This window comes from Solea solea, chromosome 5, assembly GCF_958295425.1.
Source record: "Solea solea chromosome 5, fSolSol10.1, whole genome shotgun sequence".
NCBI classification, from domain to species: domain Eukaryota; kingdom Metazoa; phylum Chordata; class Actinopteri; order Pleuronectiformes; family Soleidae; genus Solea; species Solea solea.
The window spans coordinates 16,175,055-16,195,088 of NC_081138.1; the positions used below are offsets into that span (position 1 = coordinate 16,175,055).

Here is a 20,034-nt window from a genome sequence, read left to right on the forward strand (position 1 = left end):
CGAGTCTGGTAACTGACTACATCATCTACAGGAAAACACTAGAAACCCGGTAGCCGAAAAGCATATATGCATGACAGAAACTACAGGTCATTGATACGTGTCGGCAGTGGGGCGTGCAAGGGGAGTGGGGCGACCTAATGGACAAAACCACTCTAAAAACACACTAGAGTGCCCAGTTGAGTCACAAGATGCACACTAAAGTATCTTCTAGAGTGGTAAGAACATGAGTGCCCTACTGGCTGCCAATCATTTGTCACATGTAAAGCAAAATATATATATAATATATATAAAAAATAATTCAAAAAGGAGTTTCAAAAGGAGTGCCTTTCCAGTGAAAAAAGGTTATGAAGTTCCCCACTGTCCCTACATGACAAGGTTTCCCAAAGGGTGTCCTTAAAGAAATTATGTTCATTGCTTTATAGAAAATGGCCATCTCAGTGATCGTTTAAGAATAATGTGTGGAGGTTCATACAGAGGTCCACATGAAAATTCAGTCCCCAGGGCTGGGGTGTCTTTGGCCCCAGTTCACACTTTGGACATGCCTGCCTTAAGTGAACTAGTGGCGCAAAGTAGGTGCCCTTTTAATTTTCGCCCACGCCCTAACTGTCTGTGCACGTCACTGATTGTTAGTGTGGTGGATCCGCAGATGGCTCCCATCCGTGTCTCCAAGACACCTTAAGCAAGTAATGTGGGTGAGGATGAAAGATGGAAGACAATCTAATGTTGTATTATACAGACATAATGTTAAGTGAGGCCAGTTGGTGCCAGAAGCGGATAACTAATCAATAATTCCAGAGACTACTGTGTTCAATTGACTCTCCCGAGTCACAAATAGTCTGTCAAGAGTGTGTTATTGAATCTTCGTCAATAAACAACATAATGAAGAGCTATTTCATAAAATTCTTTATTCATAAACTTGATGCAAGTTTACAAATTACTTTACATGGTCAAAATCACCCTTGCAATGTTTAAAAAAGAAACCAAACCAAAGCATGCTAACAGTGCATAACTTTATAACCCGGCCAACTTTGTTAATGAAGCAAGGTAAAGAACCCAGAAACAGGCAGACCTCAAACTAATGCGTCGCTCGCTAAAGCAGAGAGGGTTTGTGTTAGTTACGCTTGTTTTCGGTGTGACAAGTAATTCTGTTATTCAGTGCGTAACAGACTTGAGTGCTGCGTTACTCCAAAGATCAGGTTAAAGATGTAGGTTTCCATCCGTCTCTGACGGCACACAACTACTGAATGGCTACTGTTGTTGGGAACCCTGGAATATCGTTAAGGTTTTTCCAAGCAGGTATGATGTCTGTAAAGTCCTTGTGTCTCATATATTATCTGACATGGTTCAATAAACAACGCACAGGGGGAAACATCCCATGCACTGACGTCAACGACTCAAGGGGAAAAAAATAAAAATGGGATACTTGTCTTCTCTGTTCAAACCAGCCAATTAAACAACTCTTTGCCTTCAGTAGCTTGGCGGGGGGGGGGGGGGAACACCCATTGATATATTGACATGCAAAATACAGCAATATCAAAGACACAGGGCAGATGTGCTCTGAACCCCTGATTAAGCACATGATGGTGGGAGCAAGTCCTTACTCACACGATCTGGTCATTCCAACAAACTTGCTGAACGATTATCATCGACCTCAATAGCATTCAGGAAATCTAAGCGTGGGCAACTCAACAGCAAAACACACTGTAACTCTACTGGTAAAACTGGGGCGTCATTTATTAAATGACCCAAAAAAAATTAACACATTAAATCTCGTCGTTTTGAGACAATTATTCTGAAGCAATCAATTAGCACGTGAGCCGTATGTATTCCTGAGTTTGCTTCTCCAGAGAATGCAGGGCGGGGGGGGGGGGGGGGGGGGTGGGGGGGTGGGTTGCACTCGACAATGTGACCAGAATGAAGCGATGAGTACCTAAGCAACGGTATCACAACAGTGGACAACCATTACAATGAGCCACAGTCATGTTAAAATTTTGGTTGTGGTGAAACAAGAAAAAGGATGGTGACACTTGTTCAACCCTGCAAGCTAAAAACCTCAACAAAAAAGCAAAGTCAAAAAAAAGTGCTGAAAATGAACAAGCTATTTTACACCCATCTCTCCTGGTGTTGTGACTGAGGTTAGTATCACCAAAGAAATCCTACAGGTGGTGAAACTTGAGGAATGACTGTGTGAATTAGCATAACTAAGCTTTCAATGCTGGTTTATCAGGACAATATACAAATAACCACACGATAGAACACCCACAATAAACATGTAACTGCATTAATTGGAATGCTCCACACAGTTTTCTGCATATAATTCACATTACATCAAAGACCCAGCACGCTGAGGGGGAACAGCGGTGCTGCGAGTGGTTAGGAATAGTAACCACGGAGGTGGTGATGGGAAGAGCCGGGTCTCTCCTGCGACAAATCTGAACAAATATTTATAAAACCTGAACAAATATTCTGGAAATGGAACAGACTCCAGTCGATCTTCCCAGGTGTGAGGCCAGAAGGTAAATGTTTAAAGACTATTGCTGTGAATTTGTAACGTTGTAGCTGCAGGGTTTTTGTTTTGCAGCGACGAGGTCAAGTCAAAGTCAGAAGGTAAAAGGTCACTTTCTTCTCAGACTCGTAGGATTGGCGAAGGGGTTGGGATGTGAACCAGCTACAAGAACTAAAGCAGGCGACTACTACTGTTGAGCTTTTTAAGAATCATTTTCTTAGGTACGACAAAACTCCACAGGACCGAGTCTTCACTGCATAGCCTTACTGAGGTTCGTCCGGTTTGAGAGATCGGATGTGGATGGCCTAACATCTGGAATACCAGAGAAGGCTGCGTCTATGCCATTGTCGTCATGTTCATTGCTGTGAAGAGGTGCTATCGGATAAAGGGGAATGGTACTGTCATTGTTGCCAATAACATGAAGATTATAAATCAATATAAAAAAAAAATAAAAAGAACAAAACTGCAGTAGTCATCAATCTTACATAAGAACATGGTGTACTTGTGTTTTCTGCTGCAAGAGCATACATCAAACAACCTTTGTCTTATACTAAATGGGTCAAGAGGTTGCAGTGCCCCTGCAGTTAATACACAGGGGGAAATATAGTAATACAGTCTCTACCTGGTCAAAGACCCAGACAAGGTTACATTATAAACAATTAAATTTTTTTGCAGAAATACAAATTTACATGTTTACATGTGAAGTTAAAATCAACTACATTACAGTGAGATCTTATCCAAACACACCTGTGCTTTGCCTGGCCATATTTCTCCTGTTGCCAGTCTAGACACACACACACACACACAGCAGATCTCTCCAGCAGGGAAGCGGTCCAAGCTGCTGGTTATGAAGACGACAGTGGCCGTCATCTTTAGATGCTGTTCTGAATTATTTCACCAAGGCTGTCAAAAGTCTCTTCTTCTTCTTCCCCCTCCTCACCTCAAGGCCTCGAGCTTTAGGAGATAAGAGGTTTAAAAGCAAGCTAGCCTCAGAAGCATGTTATTCCAGACGAGGAATCTTGGCATCACAAAGATAATATATGAGCACAATATTACAGAAGTCATCCATGGAGAGAAAAGGCAGTGGTCCTTCCCACCACCGGCATGTAAGTGTCCTTCCCAGCCCCCCACTGTATCATATCAGGGAATGTCGCATGCCATTCTCAGATCCAGTCTGTGGCCACAGAGGAACTGTCCACTGCTGGAGGATAAAGCCATGCTCCACCTTTCAAATCGCAGCCAGCGAGTAGCCTGGACATGCTCAACACCAAAACCAAAAGGGTGAGTTTTGCGTGCTGTTCTTCCATCATTTTCTTGGGAGTACAGAATGAATGACGCAATGGAAAAAAAAAAAAAAAAATAGATTGTATCAGACAACAGATGCACAGAGAGATAAATATCAGGGGAGGAGACATCCTCGCGGGTAGCCGATGAACTTGGATGTCAGATTGGGTGAGTGAATGTATGCGAGACAGTTTATGTGCTAGTTATCTGGGTGGTAACTGAAAAAAGGGGGGAATTTGGTTTGGATTTCAAACTCTCATGAAGAGAACAAAATGGTTTGCATGATTAAAAAACATATTGGTCACAAGAAAAAGAAAAATCTAAGACATGTGGTCCCGGCGCAGGAAAGGCAATAGTCTGTTTTAGCCATCCTCTTTAGGGGGTGTGTACCAGCCTAGGGGCAAAGAACACAACAGAGAAGGATTAAAAAACAAAGTTCAATTAAATCACAATCCAGATGCAAGAGATCTCTACCACTAATTGTATCACATTGAGGCGCAGAGGAATTCTGTTACTATAGTATGTGTATCTGCATTTCTTACCTCATCTGGCCAGAACCAGAAACTACAGGCTTTTAAGTGTGTTAGGGGTTAGACCTCAGAGACTCATGGTCAGGAATTTTAACTACGTTCAGCCAGGCTTTCACTTCACACATTTTTTACTTTATACTGCAATTAAATATAACCTCTTACAGAGTAAAAGTAATTTACATTTTTTCTTCCCTACACCATTTCTAAATGCAGCGTGTGTTGTCACAGGAGTAAAACAGAAGAGCAGCATAAATGTCATCTTCGAACAACCAGTGATTTTTCTCCAATTGAAGCTGCAGTGAGTAGTTAGGTGATCTTTGTTGTAGATGGTATTCTGCCTCTGTTTTGACTTTGTCTTTATCAGCATTGTGTAAACTCCTTTGAACATGGTTTGAATATCATGGACATTTGTAAATATTTAAAAGTCATGCACTACAGCTTTAAATGACAAACCTTCTTGATTTTATCATCACTATGATGTCAAACAGCATATTCATCAGATGTGTTTGAGCATATTATTGATTCATTTATTAATGTTAGGCTTACAGACTCAAACAAGAGCACAATCAAACTGTCGAGTCAGTAAGATCATTTGAATATCACTTTAACAACACTACACGTGACGGATAACAGACCACCATGTGGAACTGGAAAGCTGTATTATCATTGCATGTGGAATTGCAGGAGCTGCTTTTTTCATCAAATAGCTATGTGAAATATGGAGTGCCACAAGGCTCATTTTTAGGGTCCTATTTTTAGGTTTTATCTATAGATCCTGCCAATCAGGGACGTCATCAGGAGGCTTATTACCATGCTTTCCATGGTTATGCTGATGGTAACACAACTTTATGTTGCTGTATATCCTGATGATCCAGTCTTTTTAAATGCATTTTATATATTAAATCATGGATGGCAGAACATTTTCCTACAGCTCAACTGGGACAAAACTGAGGTCTTAATCATCAGTAATGACGCTCAGAGAGAAAATCAATGGCAAACTAAAAGCTCTGGCACTGAACTCCCGGTATCAAGTAAAAAATCTAGGAATTGTCTTTGATTCAGATCTTTATTTTAAATCACACACGAGAAACAAATCAAAACACAAGGCACGGGTAAGTGGTGCCTACTGCTCCTGCCCCCGGTTTGTTTAAAAAGGATGGGTTAGATGCAGGGGTCAAATTCACGAACACTAATTGGTGTGTGGGCAAATGAAATTAATTCTAAAGACAGGATTTTATCTAATCGTATTAATCTTAAGAATATACCAACTGTTTCTCTCCCACGTCATTGCAGAGATGTTAATTCATGTTTTTATCACCTGTAGAATTGACTATTGGTTTGATTGTGGTCTTCCAACATGGAACATATTTCATTTACAGTTACTGCAGAATTCAGCTGCTCATCTGTTGACTAAGACCAGAATGCAAGAACACATCGCATCAATACTGAAGTCTTGACATTGGTTACCAGTTTCAGGGTCCATTTATTTGGTTTTTAAAGCCTTTAGTATTCTTAGACCTTCGTGTTTATCTGACTTGCTTTTACATGAAAATCCTTCAAGAATCCTCAGGTCTTCTGGTTCTGACCTTTAAAATCATCCCAAGCGCGTAAACCAAAATTTATGGAGGCGGATTTTTGTTTCTATGGCCTATGTTTGTGAAATATCCTTTCTGAAGACCTGAAGGAAAAAGCTTTTCAGTCTGGCTTTCGTTTTATTCAGTATTTTTGCCGTGTAAAGAACTTTGTGCTACAATTTGTATGAAATGTGCAATATAAAAATAAGTCTGATTGTTAGATCTCAAGTGTGAATAAGAGTACATATGCACTATGGAAAATATGAAAGGGTGCCGTCAGTAAAAGGCTCTAGGCTTCATGCAGCCATACAAAGTCAATATAAAAAATGTGCATGTAGTGCTGTCAATGTCTGGTAGATACATTGACAGTGTGAGAACTCATTTCCCTCAACTTTGATGCATGGAAGGGATTCGGTTTCAGTAAACAAGGTCAGTAATGCACTGTGTAAAACCAGAGACAAAGATACTTACCGTTCTTTTCATGGATCTGAACAAGGGATTTGTAGGACTGCTGTGCTCTGGCAAGATTGTACTGGTTCTGCATGAAAAGATTAAATAAACAAAATCCAAGTCAACTTTAGTGTGTGATTATGACGACAGTACAGAACAGAAACTGATCATCACCATTCACAAGAACCAGCTTTGTAACTACATACACGTTCTGCATTACGGAAGGTCTAACTTTTAATTTAGGTGGATCTTAGTGATACTAAAGGACTTGATGTAGACTATGCCCATGTTTCTTTACTTCACTCAATAAACCGAAAAATCCTATAGCAACAGAACAAGTGACAGAAACTGCAAACTGCAGCAGTATGAGGCAAGTCATCCATCATTTAAATCCCAGTGGTAACAAACTGCTTCACTTGAGTTTGATTAAAAAAAGAAATTGCACATATCCAGCAGATAGAGAGCACTTGTCACTATGGACCAGAACATCGATTACATGTTGATGAACATTATCACAGGACATTTAATGGCTTAAAATTAAACGTCGTAATAATAATAATAATAATAATAATAATAACACATTTTATTTATAAGTTTCTTTTCGACACTCAAGGACATACAAAACAAACAAACAAACAATAAAAAAAAACAACGTCAAGTGTTACCTCACTTACTTTATTGGCTCCAAACTGCACTCTGGCTTTTCCTTTGACTAAAGTGGCATTGATCTGCATGATGACAGACTCAATGGAATAGGCACTGCTCCAACCCTGCAATCAACAAATCCAGTGTAAGAACAGGTTTTATAAATGGGAAATAAAAATACAAATACAATCCTAGTAATATTTAAAACAGACATCAGCAATGCTGTCCTTCCTCTAACCTTTGCTAACTTCCTGTTTGTTGCCTCTATGAGTGTCGGCATATCATGAATTCTTGTCCTCCATTTTTTTTTAAATCATAACTGCTATTGTTTGATATCCACTATTTGTTTTTTTAAAAACAGGGAGAAGAATTGGAAGCTAGAAATAGCTACAGGATAAACTTTATATGTACAGCAAGTATATACCAGACTGGATTTGTGCTTCATGTTCATTTACAGTTTTTTTACATGGAGCAGCACACACTAACATTAAATGAAGGCTTTGAAAACATAATCAAATATAAATTAGAAAATAGAATGAAAATACCTGTTTGGTGAGAAGTTCCATGCACAGGGCACCTCCTCCAAGAACATAACTTAAAAAGATAGACAAAAAGCCTGTTTAAAACATGTCAGATTGTTCACAGATAACACTTTAATTAACTATGGAGATGGGAGAAACAAGATTGTACAAGCCGAACACACTCACCCTCCAGAGAGCACAGGTGAAACTACCCGGACAAAGGGTGGATCAAACGGGAAATTATCCTGTAGCAACAAAAAAGCAGTCAACTGTGAATTTACAGATCCCAGAGACTCAAAGACAGAGTTTACTTTCAAAAATGCAAAGTCAGTGCCACTTACTTTATATGAGAAGTTTAGTAAAATGTAATCCATTCCTTCCTTTTCCTTCAGCACTTGTAAATCACTGTGCAATGGGCTGTCAGGATCCACCCTGGTGGTCATTTAATTATCCAGTCAATTTGTGTTTACTATGACATTGCAAATGAATATAAAATAAACACAAAATCTGAACATTACTTACGTCCTTAGTTTGACGTGCCATTCATACAGACTGTCATTAACAAGCTCAACAGAGTAGATGCCTGCAAAAGAAATTAATTTATGAGTCTCAGATATTTCCCAATGCATGTTTAACCATGATAATTTATACATCTTCACAATGTAAACTAAAAGTTAATACAATGAGGTACCCCACTCATCGGGTTAGTCTGCCCATTGTTTCCTGAAGCTCCATTCAAGAGCTGAGGTCTGGGAGTAATTACTTTATTCTTTTTTCAAAGAATGCCATGTTTTCTTTTTTCATTTGTGAGGAAACTGCATCAACCTGCTAAAAGCCACAACTGCAAACTAAATGCAGTCCTATGCAAGGGTGCAGAAGCTTACTGCACTGCAGACTGAGCAACACAGAGGTGGTGCTGGCCTCAGGAGAACCCATAAAGATTGAGGTCATCTTCTGAATCCTGCACAGCTACACTCAGTCCAAAATGCTTTCATTTGATCATGGTGCCCATATCACCGTTCTTAATAAGCACCCATATCATTCTATGGCATCACAAGGATTGTATCTAAGTGGAGTTATTAGCAAGTCCTCTTTTCACCGTGATTTACAACAAAGAGACCTTCGTGACAGGTGCGTACCTGTCTTATAACTCTGAGACCTGTAGATCTCTCTGAGCTCCTTCATCAGGCGGTCAGAGGCCTGCACTGAACCAGACACGGCTCCCTGCAAAACACAAAACAACAATTACAGTCAAGACACAGCGCGTAGTGCTTTGTAATCCACCAGGAGAGCAAACCTGTCATTTGAACTTAATATGAAACAACACCAGAGACAAAGCTTTATTCTGCTTCACATCAACATTTATATCTTTATAATCCTTAGGAGAATGTCTTGCTGATCCCCAAAAAATATATAAGAAATTGAAACATAAGCCATTGATGCCTGCATTACTGGTTCACAGTTCGGGTATAATTATATTTTTCACACATTTCAGAGATCAGGATGAGCAAGCAGAGAGCCCTTTTTCAAAGAAAAACAAACCACAAGTATCCTGCTTTGATGTGCAGATGCCGAGAAAGACCAGAAGATACTGCACAGGAGCAGATTAAGCCACCTGTCAGATAAATGTGTGAATTGTCACGTCCTTAGTTTTAATTTTTTAAGAATAATCACTGCTGGCAATATGATCAAGTGAGCACACACATATTCCATGTACATCAAAGGTAGGCTTCAAACACATGTACCATGGTGATTAAAAAAAAAAAAAAGTAAATATAGACAAACTTACATTTAAGTGATCCTGCCTCTGGTTCTTTCTGATCTTCTCCAAGATGGCTAGATTCTCCTTCTCTATGCCATCGTCCTCAGATTTCTTTCCATCCACGGGCTCCTCTTCTTTCATTTCATAGTGGTCCAGATCCTCTATGTCCTGTTTGTTTGGTTGTGTTATTTTAGACATTCAAGATATTTCCTGGTTCTTTAGCAATATGTGCAACATAAAGGGATAGTTCAGGGTTGTAGGACTTTATGAGGAATTGACACAGCAGTAAAGCATAGATTAGAAACAACCACACAAAATAAACAACCTGAGCTATCCCTTTGAAATAGTAGCTCAAGGATGAACGCCAATGTAAGATAAGAAAGATGCAACAAGTTAAATGTTTGGTTGTGAAACTATAGATCTGAATATGACAGATGGAAAAAGCAGGAAAAAAACACATCTAAAGTTTGCTAATACATGAGGTCAATAAACCAAAGATTATAACTTACTTCTCCCATCTCCTCCTCTTCCTCTTCTTCAGAAGTGACCTCTTCTGTCCCGTGCTATACAGACACACGTCACAGACAAGGTTATTACGTGACTGTCTGACACATTTTTTAAATTCACACACACACAAAAACATCTTTATTGACCATGAAACAGGGAGAGCTCATTTAAAAGCTCAAACATCAATGTCACATACAGATGGATAAGAAGTCAGGCAATTGTATTGTGTGTAAAATGTTAAAGTGATGCAAGTACCCCAACCCTTTATTTAGTAAGTAATTGAAGCACCTCTGGTGGCAATAACAGAGGTCAATGGAGAGCTGCACTGAGGGCTGTCATTCCCACTGGATTATTGGCCCACTCACTAACCATCCTCCCGATTCTTCACAGGTCTGTGACTTGAAGTCTGGTTGCCTGCCCGAGTCTAATTTGCCTTGCCAGTTTCATATAAAGCAAAACAGTTCTCTTTAAAACATAAAGGATCATAACTTAGTGCTTTGTTCTGTAGCAGATAAATGTACAGCGTTAATTAGAGCAGGTTGCCTCGGCTCGTTTGCATGAGTGCTTTTACGTCGTTGTGTGCATTTTTGATGCATCGACAGACATTTTTTCATCTGCATATTTATTTTAAATGACACCAAGGACTTCTCTTTTCTGTGTACCTGTCACTCTGGCTCTGTTGTGCATGACAATATTTCCATTTCAATACATTTGCAAGAAATACCCATCATTTTGGGGCATGGGGTGCAGACTCAAGGAGAAAAAAAATGTAGAAAAGGCTGCTACCTAAGGGGGGGGAGGTGGTCTGAATACGTACTGTATGCACTGAATTGTTAAGGCCCTGTGTACTGTATACTATTATTCAATTAGTTGCAATGGTTTTAAAGTATTTAAATGTAATAACCAATTTACAAATATGCATGTCCCCTTTCTTATCCAGTAAGTAGGGCCGTATGATGACTGCAATCAGAAAACCAGGATGGAATCTTGGAACTAGGCAATAAAAATGGAATCAACCATAATGCAGAATCTAGAGGACTTTGTCATTATTCACTGAAATTTCAGTTTTTCTCATAGATAAGAATGTTTTGCAGAGACCGAGGGGACGTTTATGCGTGTGGGACGAGTGCAGCTTCCCTTCACAACAAAGTCTAAGCAGCCTTCTGAGACAAACACGACATCTAAAAAGTTGCTAAATTGAAAACGAACTCCTAAATTTAGAGTGGAGTCGGGTGATATGTTGTTCTCTAACTTCTCCAAGTTAAACACACACACTAAAGTAGATTGTGTTGAAGAACACCATCATTTGCTTAAAAGCACTTAATGTTACTTACGAACTCTAAAAATACGCCTTTCAGACTTAAAGCACATGAGAAAATAGTGCAATGTGTTGCATACATAAGTTTATTTTTTGGGGGGAAAACAGTATTTAAGAATTTATGGAATTTGGAGGAAGAAAACAAATTTCATAGGGCTCTACATAAGGAAATACTTATGAGGCAAGAACAAAATAGGACAGCCTGCCTTTCGGTCTAGTCCCACAGGGCCTGCAGGCAGGGGCTGGTCCAGCATCTCCACATCGGGATGTTGGGGGAGGTTGTACAGCCGGCAAAGGTCACAAATGAGTTTCTTCAATTGCTGCAAAAGCTGAAAAATACAAACCACAAAAATGAGGAGACACAGAGTTAGACAAACCATGTATCATCACAAATGCAGCTCAACAACCATTTCACATGGCAAACAAGTGACACATGCAAACACAAGCACATGAGAGTGAGGTCCATTAAAACATATTTTGAATATCCTAGGATTCTGACTACAAAATGAATAATTCATGTTTGTGCAAGACAGAAAAATAGAAAAATAAAACTGCACCATTCACAAATTGTTTTGCTGGGCATTCTAACTGCAACTGTGTAACGCAAAGCAGTTTTCAGGATGCCTTTTATTGAGAGTAATTATTCAAATTACTTCAAAATGAGCATTTTTAAGAGAACAGTGAGTTGCTAGTGGGGCAGATATGAGCAGGAACACCGATAGAAACAGCTGCCGTCAGCTGGTGTGTTCTGCCAAATCTGGTGCAACTCAAATGCCACTGCAAAAACATCTGTGCAACAGTGAGAAAAAGGATTGATTTCATCTATCAACAGGAAGGCAAGGTTTGTACTTTACCCACAAGACAATATTATCAAAACTGCTGTCTAATATAGGGAGGTGCCAAGCCTAAAAACATTCTATTCACTCCTCTGCAGCATATTTGATTCTCTGTGCTGTGGCTGCAGCCCCCCACAAAAAGTAAGAGGCTGTCCTACGCTGGCCGTCTCAGCATCACCAAACATCTCACCATTTAGGCTCTCTACTTAGTGAAATGCCCTTATTAACTCTTGTATAACCATGGCTGGATGAGAGAAACCCACAAAGAAGGGTAAGATTTGTAGAAACTGGCCCTCACCGCCACGGAAATCATGAGAGGCGATTAGCTCAAAAATATCCCAACGATGAGCTCATCTCCCACCTTCAACAATGTCCCAAAACGATGGAGGAGCAGAGCCAGCAAAAGGTAAACAAATACTGAGGAGCAGCTTCAGAAAATGAAAAAAGAAATCCTGCACGTCAAGTAGAAAGAGAATCTCTCTGTGAGGCTCACACAGACCACAAACTAGCATAGGAGCAGAGGGAGATGAAAATTTCCTTAATGGGGGAAGCTTGGAGGACAAAGAACAACACTGTAAATGAGAGGTTCTGAACTGAGCTTGCCAAGAGAAGTGAGCTAGGAGAGGATAGTGACACACAGAAAAGAGGAGAAAAAGAACTGGAGGAGCATGTGTGTGGAGGAAGAGAGGACCTTTCCAGTCTCACAAGAGGACCAAAGAGGAGATGATGGGGGAAAAAAAAACAAATCAAAAGGAAGAGGAGACCACAAAAAGAAACACAAGCAACATTTAAAACACAAAAAAACCCACTTTACATGACTGAGAAAGAGGTTGTTCTTCCCATTTTGCACACCCACTCCTACTCTCCACACTCCCTCACCCCTCCTTACTTTGACCTCTTCAGATTTTTTTTTCCTTCTTTGTGAACCTTGGAAGGAGGAGTTGTATGAAAAATCTTTATTCTGTTCAGACTAAAAAAAAAAAAAACGAGGCTAAATCTGCATGAGCCCTTCATGCAGATTCAAGTGTGAGTTTAATGCAGCACGTTATCTTGCATTTAATTATTAAGAATCACTATCATTTAATTATAAACAGCAAATATTCTGATAACAGATTAAGGTCTGCGATTCCATATAACGGCTTTGATAATTTAAAATCATAAATTCTAAAATTTAAAATTCTTAACATCTGCTTTGTACATTAAAGCATTTTAGATATCATGACATGCTGAACCTTAATGTAGTGTGTGGAGATTTTTTTCCTGCATACTTTGGGTCTAATCAATTTGGCTGTGTTCATCACTTTATGGTCACAGTTTACCACTTAATGGCTACTTCCAGCATCATAATGCTCCATGTCAAAAAAACAAAAGTCCTCTCAAACTGGTTTCATGATCGTTACAATCAGTTCAGTGAACTTCCAAAGGCAACTGATCTAAATACCATTAAAGAACTGTGGGATGTGGTAGAACAAGAGTTGGCAGGATGAATGGTGTCAATGTGTGTCATGTTGACATCAATCTCAATTAATGGCTGTTTGCAACATCTTGTGGAATTGATACCACAAAGAAACAAGACTCTTCAGTGTAAAGGGAGGTCTTTCCCAATATTAGTGTGGCGTTCCTCTTGAAGGGCTCATCGAGTCTTCACTTATCCCTTTACCACCTTCAAGGACTTTGTTAATTACTTTTTACTTTTATACGCTCCATTGAAGGTATAGAAATATGTGTGTGTTTGGAGTACAGCTAACTGGCTGCCTGTGGAAACACTTTAGAAACAGATTATGTATGCATGTTACTCCTACATAGGGATTAATATGCCTGCATTGATTATTTGATTATTAAACATCTATCAGTAGATATGATTATTCATCAGTATATCAAAAATATATATGCTTAAGAGAGTGATGATTATATCTCTTTATTCTCCTGGTCATGTAGTGCTTTGAGTCTAGGTCTCAGACAGGATGTATGGAGACATTGTATGTTTACATTTAATTCACCTGTAAACCTGTGGTGTTGTGCTGTAGAGTCAATAGGAGGATTTCCTCTGACAGCTCATTTAGGTCAAAGCAACGTTCACAATAAAACACAGCTGAATGTCCCCACACCAGCAGCGTTCCAGAACTGCAGCCCTGATCCTAGTTCTCGATGAGTGGCAGGGTGTTAAAGAACAATATCTCCTAGGCTGCTTTTCAAGTTAAAGTTGGACCATGTTTAATTTTTAAGATGTTTTGTGTGTGCCCTCAGAAGCAACAGAGTAGGATGAGAGGAAAGGAGAGAAATGTGTGCTAAAAACACAATGAAATGAAATAAACAAATGTGACTCCAAATAATGTTAGAAGAAACACCAAGCCTGTCATTTTTGCTTGAAATGCCCATCCCTACTCACTTAACACTTCCAATTGCTGCAACCCTATATGTGTATATTAAAACACATTTTACCTTTCATAATGAAGCAGGGACTTTGTGTTAACATTTGCCACTCTTGTTTATCTACAAGACAATAATTGATCTCTGTATTTATAGTGTATCAGTTAGAAATATCACAGGGATTAATGGCAAAAAGAAGCAGCAGCCACAGTGAGCTCTTTGATGAAGAGCTGCATGAGACTTCTTAGTAAGGTATCCAGGCTCCTTTCGCAGACTCAAGCTGTATGCAGCATTAAGTCAGACTACAGTTACTCACAAAATAACAGAACTAGATCAATATCTTACTTGAGTATTAAAAACAACAATAGCTTGTTTGTTTGTGCTGCTGCTCGTAATTCAGTGATGTTGAGTATGAAACTAAATTTACCTTTAACCAGTGGTAACTACAAGTCTCATGTAATCAGTCGCAACTGAAATCTGGATGATTTCTACCTCAAACAACATTCATAAAAGGATGTGTTTAGCACAGCCTGCCAAAATAGACTCTGAAGGGAAATATGTAAAAGTCAATAAAAAGCATATTTTGTGTCCCACAAACAGCATGCAGCTTTGATAAGGAGGAGCTCAGGGTGTCACCATATATGCAGGATAACATAATGAGCTGCTTGTCACAGACATTTTGACCTCAAAGTTCACCCAGGTGATCTAATAATACAACCCATAAGTTTGTTTCAGGCATAAACAAACATGCAAGTTGTTAGTTAAACTTTGAACAGTGAACATCCACACAGGAAGTGAAATAAGCCCTGAGTAATGTTAAGAAATGTAATACTCAAAAATGGCACCAGTCAATACTATGGAATATGACAAAGCAAAGTCTGCTTGAGCACAAAAGCATGTGTTATCTAACAATTAAATTACAGCATCAAATGCACAGACTAGATAACGCATCTGCACAATAGCCAGTAATTAAGGAGGTCTCACGGATTATTTAGCACCACAATTATCTGTCCCTTCTGATGATGCCGATCACAGCAGGCTGACATTAGGGCACAATAAACCCCAGTATGTGCTCCTGCTGGGAGGAGCCTGGTCAATACTTCTTTCCTCTGCCAGGGAGGTGGTGATTTTGGCTGAGTTAGTTTGTTTGGAATACAAGTTAAAAGACGGCCTTTAATCAAAATTGTCTGGGTGTAAATTATGGCCTCAAAAAAATAAATTGCCATTCAGGATTTAAAAAAATAATAATAATAATAATAAGAAGAAAAATTGCACCCTCATAGGCTTTCTCTATTCAGCCAGCTTGCCAGTTCATTAGGTCACATGTTCTACTGAGCAGGCATACTATGAGGGAGGCATTTTGGCTAAGTTTGGTTTAACTATGATCGATCATCTGGCAATTAAAATGCGTGAAGCTGTTGTGACTGTTGGACCTATTGCATATTAAATAATGCAATTGTAGACTGGTTTGTACACACACTATATACTAAACATTAAGTACTATTCCCTGATTCACAGTGAAACAAGTCGGTATACCTACCAGAGTGTTGCCTTTCCTCACATCCTCCAACCTCTCCAAAACTTGCGCCAAACTCGGGTCATCAGAGTCCACAAACCATATTGGCGGGGTAGATGGGTAGGATTCCTGGAGGCAATGGGTAACAAATAACAAGAGACAGTCACTTATGTGCATTAGTCACAAATATCCATCTGATGTACAGTGGCGGGGAACATAACGCAACATTTGGGCTGTCGACATTAGCATTCAGAGTGCAGATATAGCTAACAGCTTAGGTTAACTTGTCAACACTGACTAACGTCGGACAGTCCACACGACCGAAACTGCGTAGCTACCACTGACACTTATGAAACTACGCTAAAACCCGTTCCGCATAGCACCAAATCGAACCGTTTTGGAGGTAGAATGCTACAAGGCTAATAAGTTAACCAGCTAACTTTAGCCTGCTAGCGAGCAACGGGGAAGTGTAAAAGTCATAGCACTTGTGTGGTTGTCCCTTACCGTTATGTTACAGTGGATAATAAGAAGCTTTTCCCCAGTTACATTAAACTGACAGCTTAGCTCGTCAGGTTTCCAGTCGATGATCCTGAAGCGTTCGTGGTTTGGATCAAAAATGGACTCCAAAAACTTCAGCTCGGCCTTCAGCCCCGACACCGACATCTTCCATGCATCTCCGGCTGGGCCGCTGGGGAGGGGGAGAAGTCGGGACTTAGCTTTTAGCTAGCTGAGGCTACAACCTAAAACAAAACCAGCGATAAGGCAGTTGTGAAGTGGCAAATATGTGACCGCCTGTCACGCTTGATGTAGCTGGATACCCAGCGTCCGCTATTAACACCGTCCAGGTCAGATTTCAGCGCGACCGGACAGATTTGCTAGTGAACCAGCTAGCTTGTAGCTAGCAATGGAGACAGCGTAGTACTCAGCGAAATGCTAGTGAGCCTGTCCGTTGTTGTCTTTCCGTCTATTGTTATTGTCTGTCTATCATAACAACATTTTGAGGCTGTCGCAGTATCTCGTAATCATCTCCCCACGACTCCACCGGATAATTCCTTGTTTTTCACTGCAACGGAAAATAACTACACAGTCCCCGCAATAGGAACTTGTATCCCGCGGCAGGGACAGTGTTTTTCATCCCGGTGTTTGACTGTAGCTGGCCCTGTTGTGGGGTTTAAAGATGGCGTCCTGCAATCTCCCCGCTCCCGCAGAATCCCAGCATTCAGCGCGTCCTCAATTTATTTCTGGGTGGTGGGAAAATAAAAGAAAGTTTGGAGTATGGAGTATTGGATGTTTTGAATCAACACTTATGCGGGGGAAAAACTCTTCTTAAATGTGATGCAGAGTTGTTTTTAAGGCAGGAATAACCACATTCCTGCTTCATACCAGAGAATAAACACACAACTTTGAGCTGGCCCTTTCTAGTGAATTATTTCTTTGTGGTACTAAATTATAAATCTTCCACAAAGGTTACCATGCTTTGGAGGTTTGAAGCTATTAAAAATTCTCCAAAATTTCTAAAGCCCATGCATAGATTTGCATGGGTGGTTCTCCAACCTGTACCACCTGTGAAAATATAGAGCTCTTATATAAAATAAATGAGTCCTTTATCAGTTCTGCTGGGGAAATTCCTTTTTTGCATTTAACCTATCCTCTACTAGAAACCTTCCTAGAAATTAACAATGAGTAGAAAGAGAAAAAGATAGAGACCAGGAACATTCCACAAATCAATAACATTAATAATTAAACAATTATCATCATCACTATTATCTTCAATATCTCATACAGGGTGTGAAACTGTAGATGAAGGATGGATGGGGATAATATTAACGTTAACAGTAATATGTAGCTGTATAATATATAGTAATGGTTATAGTTGCATTATTTGAGCTGTGGTAACACCATTATCACCATTATGTTAAAACACAGTGCTATTCCTCTTCCTCGCTTATACTTCAAACACTGGTATAGCCAAATTTGATTAAGATAGTGAGAGATAAGGTAATTATTATTATTATTATTATTTAATTTTTTTTTATTATTATTTTTATTATTTGTTTATTTTTCTATACATCTGGTCAAATTCCTCAGATCCACTCTGATTACATAACCTGATATATACAGTAGAACAGTATTTCTGATTTTTCTAGCCTTGAAGTTCACGTACCACAATTTGAGAACCATGTACTGTATATAGGCTATAGCACTGAAGTGACCAGAAAACATTTAGTATAATCAAAAATAATGAGCTGTTTGCACCTCAGCAATTGACTGGTCACAGTTGCAAACCCACAGGAGTAAATAATCAAATCACAATGGCTGAGTTAGCTTTATCAGGTTCAGGGTGCATGCTTGTTCACAGTCACACTGTCCTGACTCGTATGAATTTAACAGGGCCATCACTTATGTGATGTCAATAATGCGTGGGCATTTCTGTCAAAACATGTCAGAATGGCTGCTGTGCAAAAAGCCCATCATACTTAAAGCTGGGAAGCTTTATACATGCGTTAAAAATAGTGGAAAAACATTGCCTTCATGAATAGGACTGGGGCATATGGCATAATATTCATGTCCTGCAATTTTTAGGCTGAGTGGCAATATAGTATAGCTTTTTAGTATTTTATACTGCTAAATGCTCAGTATGAACTCCAAGCCACATGTGAGATGTCACAGGCACAGATGTCATAACAAAATAGACGTACTTCTATAAATTAGCATTTCAGTGTATTGTTAGTTAAAGCTGACACACAATTCTTACCATCTTTAGTCGGCTCAGGTATAAATGGCATATTATTCCAAATAATGGTAGTTTAAGCCCCTATTTAGTCACTATTTAGAAAGGGCAAAATGTCAGGAGGGTATAAATACAATATCCTTGATAACATACATCCCCAGTTTGTATTTGTGTGTATCTGTCCCTCTACCTGTTTGTTTGTCTGTGTGTGTGAGATGTTGTCCCATAGTCTATATTTAACCATGAAAAACAATCAGCTGTAGAGTATTGCATGTTGTATGCTATTTGCAGGCTACATTTCACCAGTATTTGTACTTGGGGTCATCTCTGTAGTAGTACCTGAAGGCCACTAGGTGGCAGTGCTAGCTTTAACATCTCAACAACTAAGGTTTGCTTCAAAGGAAAACACAAAGATGTTTGTTATGCTTTTTTGTGTTTTGGGTTACATGGATATTTTTCTTTCTTCTATATTTATGTATTCCATCAGTATTGATGGCTGAACAAATTACAGTATTCTGTCAAATTAAATAATATGTCTGCCACAAGGTTACTCTTTGATTGGTGAGGCCATTTCTATATAAAGGCCAATATTCACTTTCAGAGTGAGAGCTTCAAGAAGGTATCTGAATTGAATTAGACAAATTGGGTGGGTTTCTGGGAAGCCATACTTGACAGGCCTTTGCCTTTGTGTGCTATATCAGAAGAGGTTGTGGGAGCAGCTGACATGTCCAAAATAGTGCCGTGCTGCCACCACTAATAATGTTATCATATGAGCTCCTGCTTTCAACTGGGTAACCTCTGAGAAGGACGCAGGAGACACACTGAAGTTTAGTGGTTAGTGTCTAATGTAAGAGTGTACATCTTTTGTGGATAAGCACCAGTAAAATATGTTACAATTGAAGCTTTCACTGTTAAATAACAGCATATCGATTTGTTATTTTAAAGGCTACCAAACTAAGAAGGTCGGGTTGGTTTAGCCCTCTTTCCAAACCTATTCGTGGAAATGGCGATGTGGGCGGACATACAGCTGCTGACCAAGGCCTTACATGGACAACAATGACCAGGAATTAACCAATGAGGTCTGTGTCCTTACTCACTGACCTACCCTGCCAGCCATATGTCAAGCTGCATGTGTTGAAAATTGCAACTGTGTGCAATAAACTCCAACAATCTACCTGAACGCACTCAAGGGAGGTCAGGAGATTTGTTAATGTAATGGTTTCACAAGAAAGGTCAAGGTTCCAGTCTGGCAAATGTTGTAATTCATTTTTGGGGGGTAGGGGAGTGAAGGTGACGCTGTACAAATAACAATGGTGGTTTGTTCGTGTGGCGAATTGTGTCTTGCTTTTCTTTGTGTGTTTTTCTGTTTTAATTACCTGCATTTATGAGTGTCAGAGTCTCAGGCAGTGTCATTCAGAAGTCAGGGTACTGGCCAGACTATGATCATAGTAATGTATAGGTCTGCATAAAACTCATAATCTTGA

At 39.5% G+C, this 20,034-nt stretch overlaps 1 protein-coding gene across 2 annotated transcripts; it reads right to left on the bottom strand.

Moving 5' to 3' along the window:
• Positions 1-885: 885 nt before the first annotated feature.
• LOC131459486 (ubiquitin-conjugating enzyme E2 Q2-like) lies at positions 886-17,016 on the bottom strand. 2 transcript variants are annotated; one of them, XM_058629376.1, is made up of 13 exons: positions 16,324-17,016; positions 15,844-15,948; positions 11,304-11,426; positions 9,782-9,835; positions 9,300-9,440; positions 8,650-8,734; positions 8,033-8,093; positions 7,852-7,942; positions 7,697-7,755; positions 7,535-7,583; positions 7,010-7,114; positions 6,366-6,432; positions 886-4,184 (listed from the first exon to the last, which is right to left on the bottom strand). In XM_058629376.1, the coding sequence occupies exons 1-13, from the start codon at positions 16,480-16,482 to the stop codon at positions 4,153-4,155; spliced, it is 1,131 nt and encodes a 376-aa protein (XP_058485359.1). In that variant the 5' UTR covers positions 16,483-17,016; the 3' UTR covers positions 886-4,152. The 2 variants fall into 2 exon arrangements, with proteins under 2 accessions (XP_058485359.1, XP_058485360.1); XM_058629377.1 differs by having other exon boundaries at positions 7,019-7,114; positions 16,324-17,015.
• Between the last annotated feature and the right edge of the window lie 3,018 nt (positions 17,017-20,034).

What these genes read in the sequence shown, in the direction of transcription:
- LOC131459486 (XM_058629376.1), bottom strand. Translation starts at nt 16,482, where the DNA reads ATGTCGGTGTCGGGGCTGAAGGCCGAGCTGAAGTTTTTGGAGTCCATT. An exon ending in AAGAGGAGGAGATGGGAGAA is followed by an intron (nt 9,441 to 9,781) that starts GTAAGTTATAAT and finishes CCAAACAAACAG; the next exon opens with GACATAGAGGATCTGGACCA. An exon ending in TACTAAACTTCTCATATAAA is followed by an intron (nt 7,756 to 7,851) that starts GTAAGTGGCACT and finishes TTGTTGCTACAG; the next exon opens with GATAATTTCCCGTTTGATCC.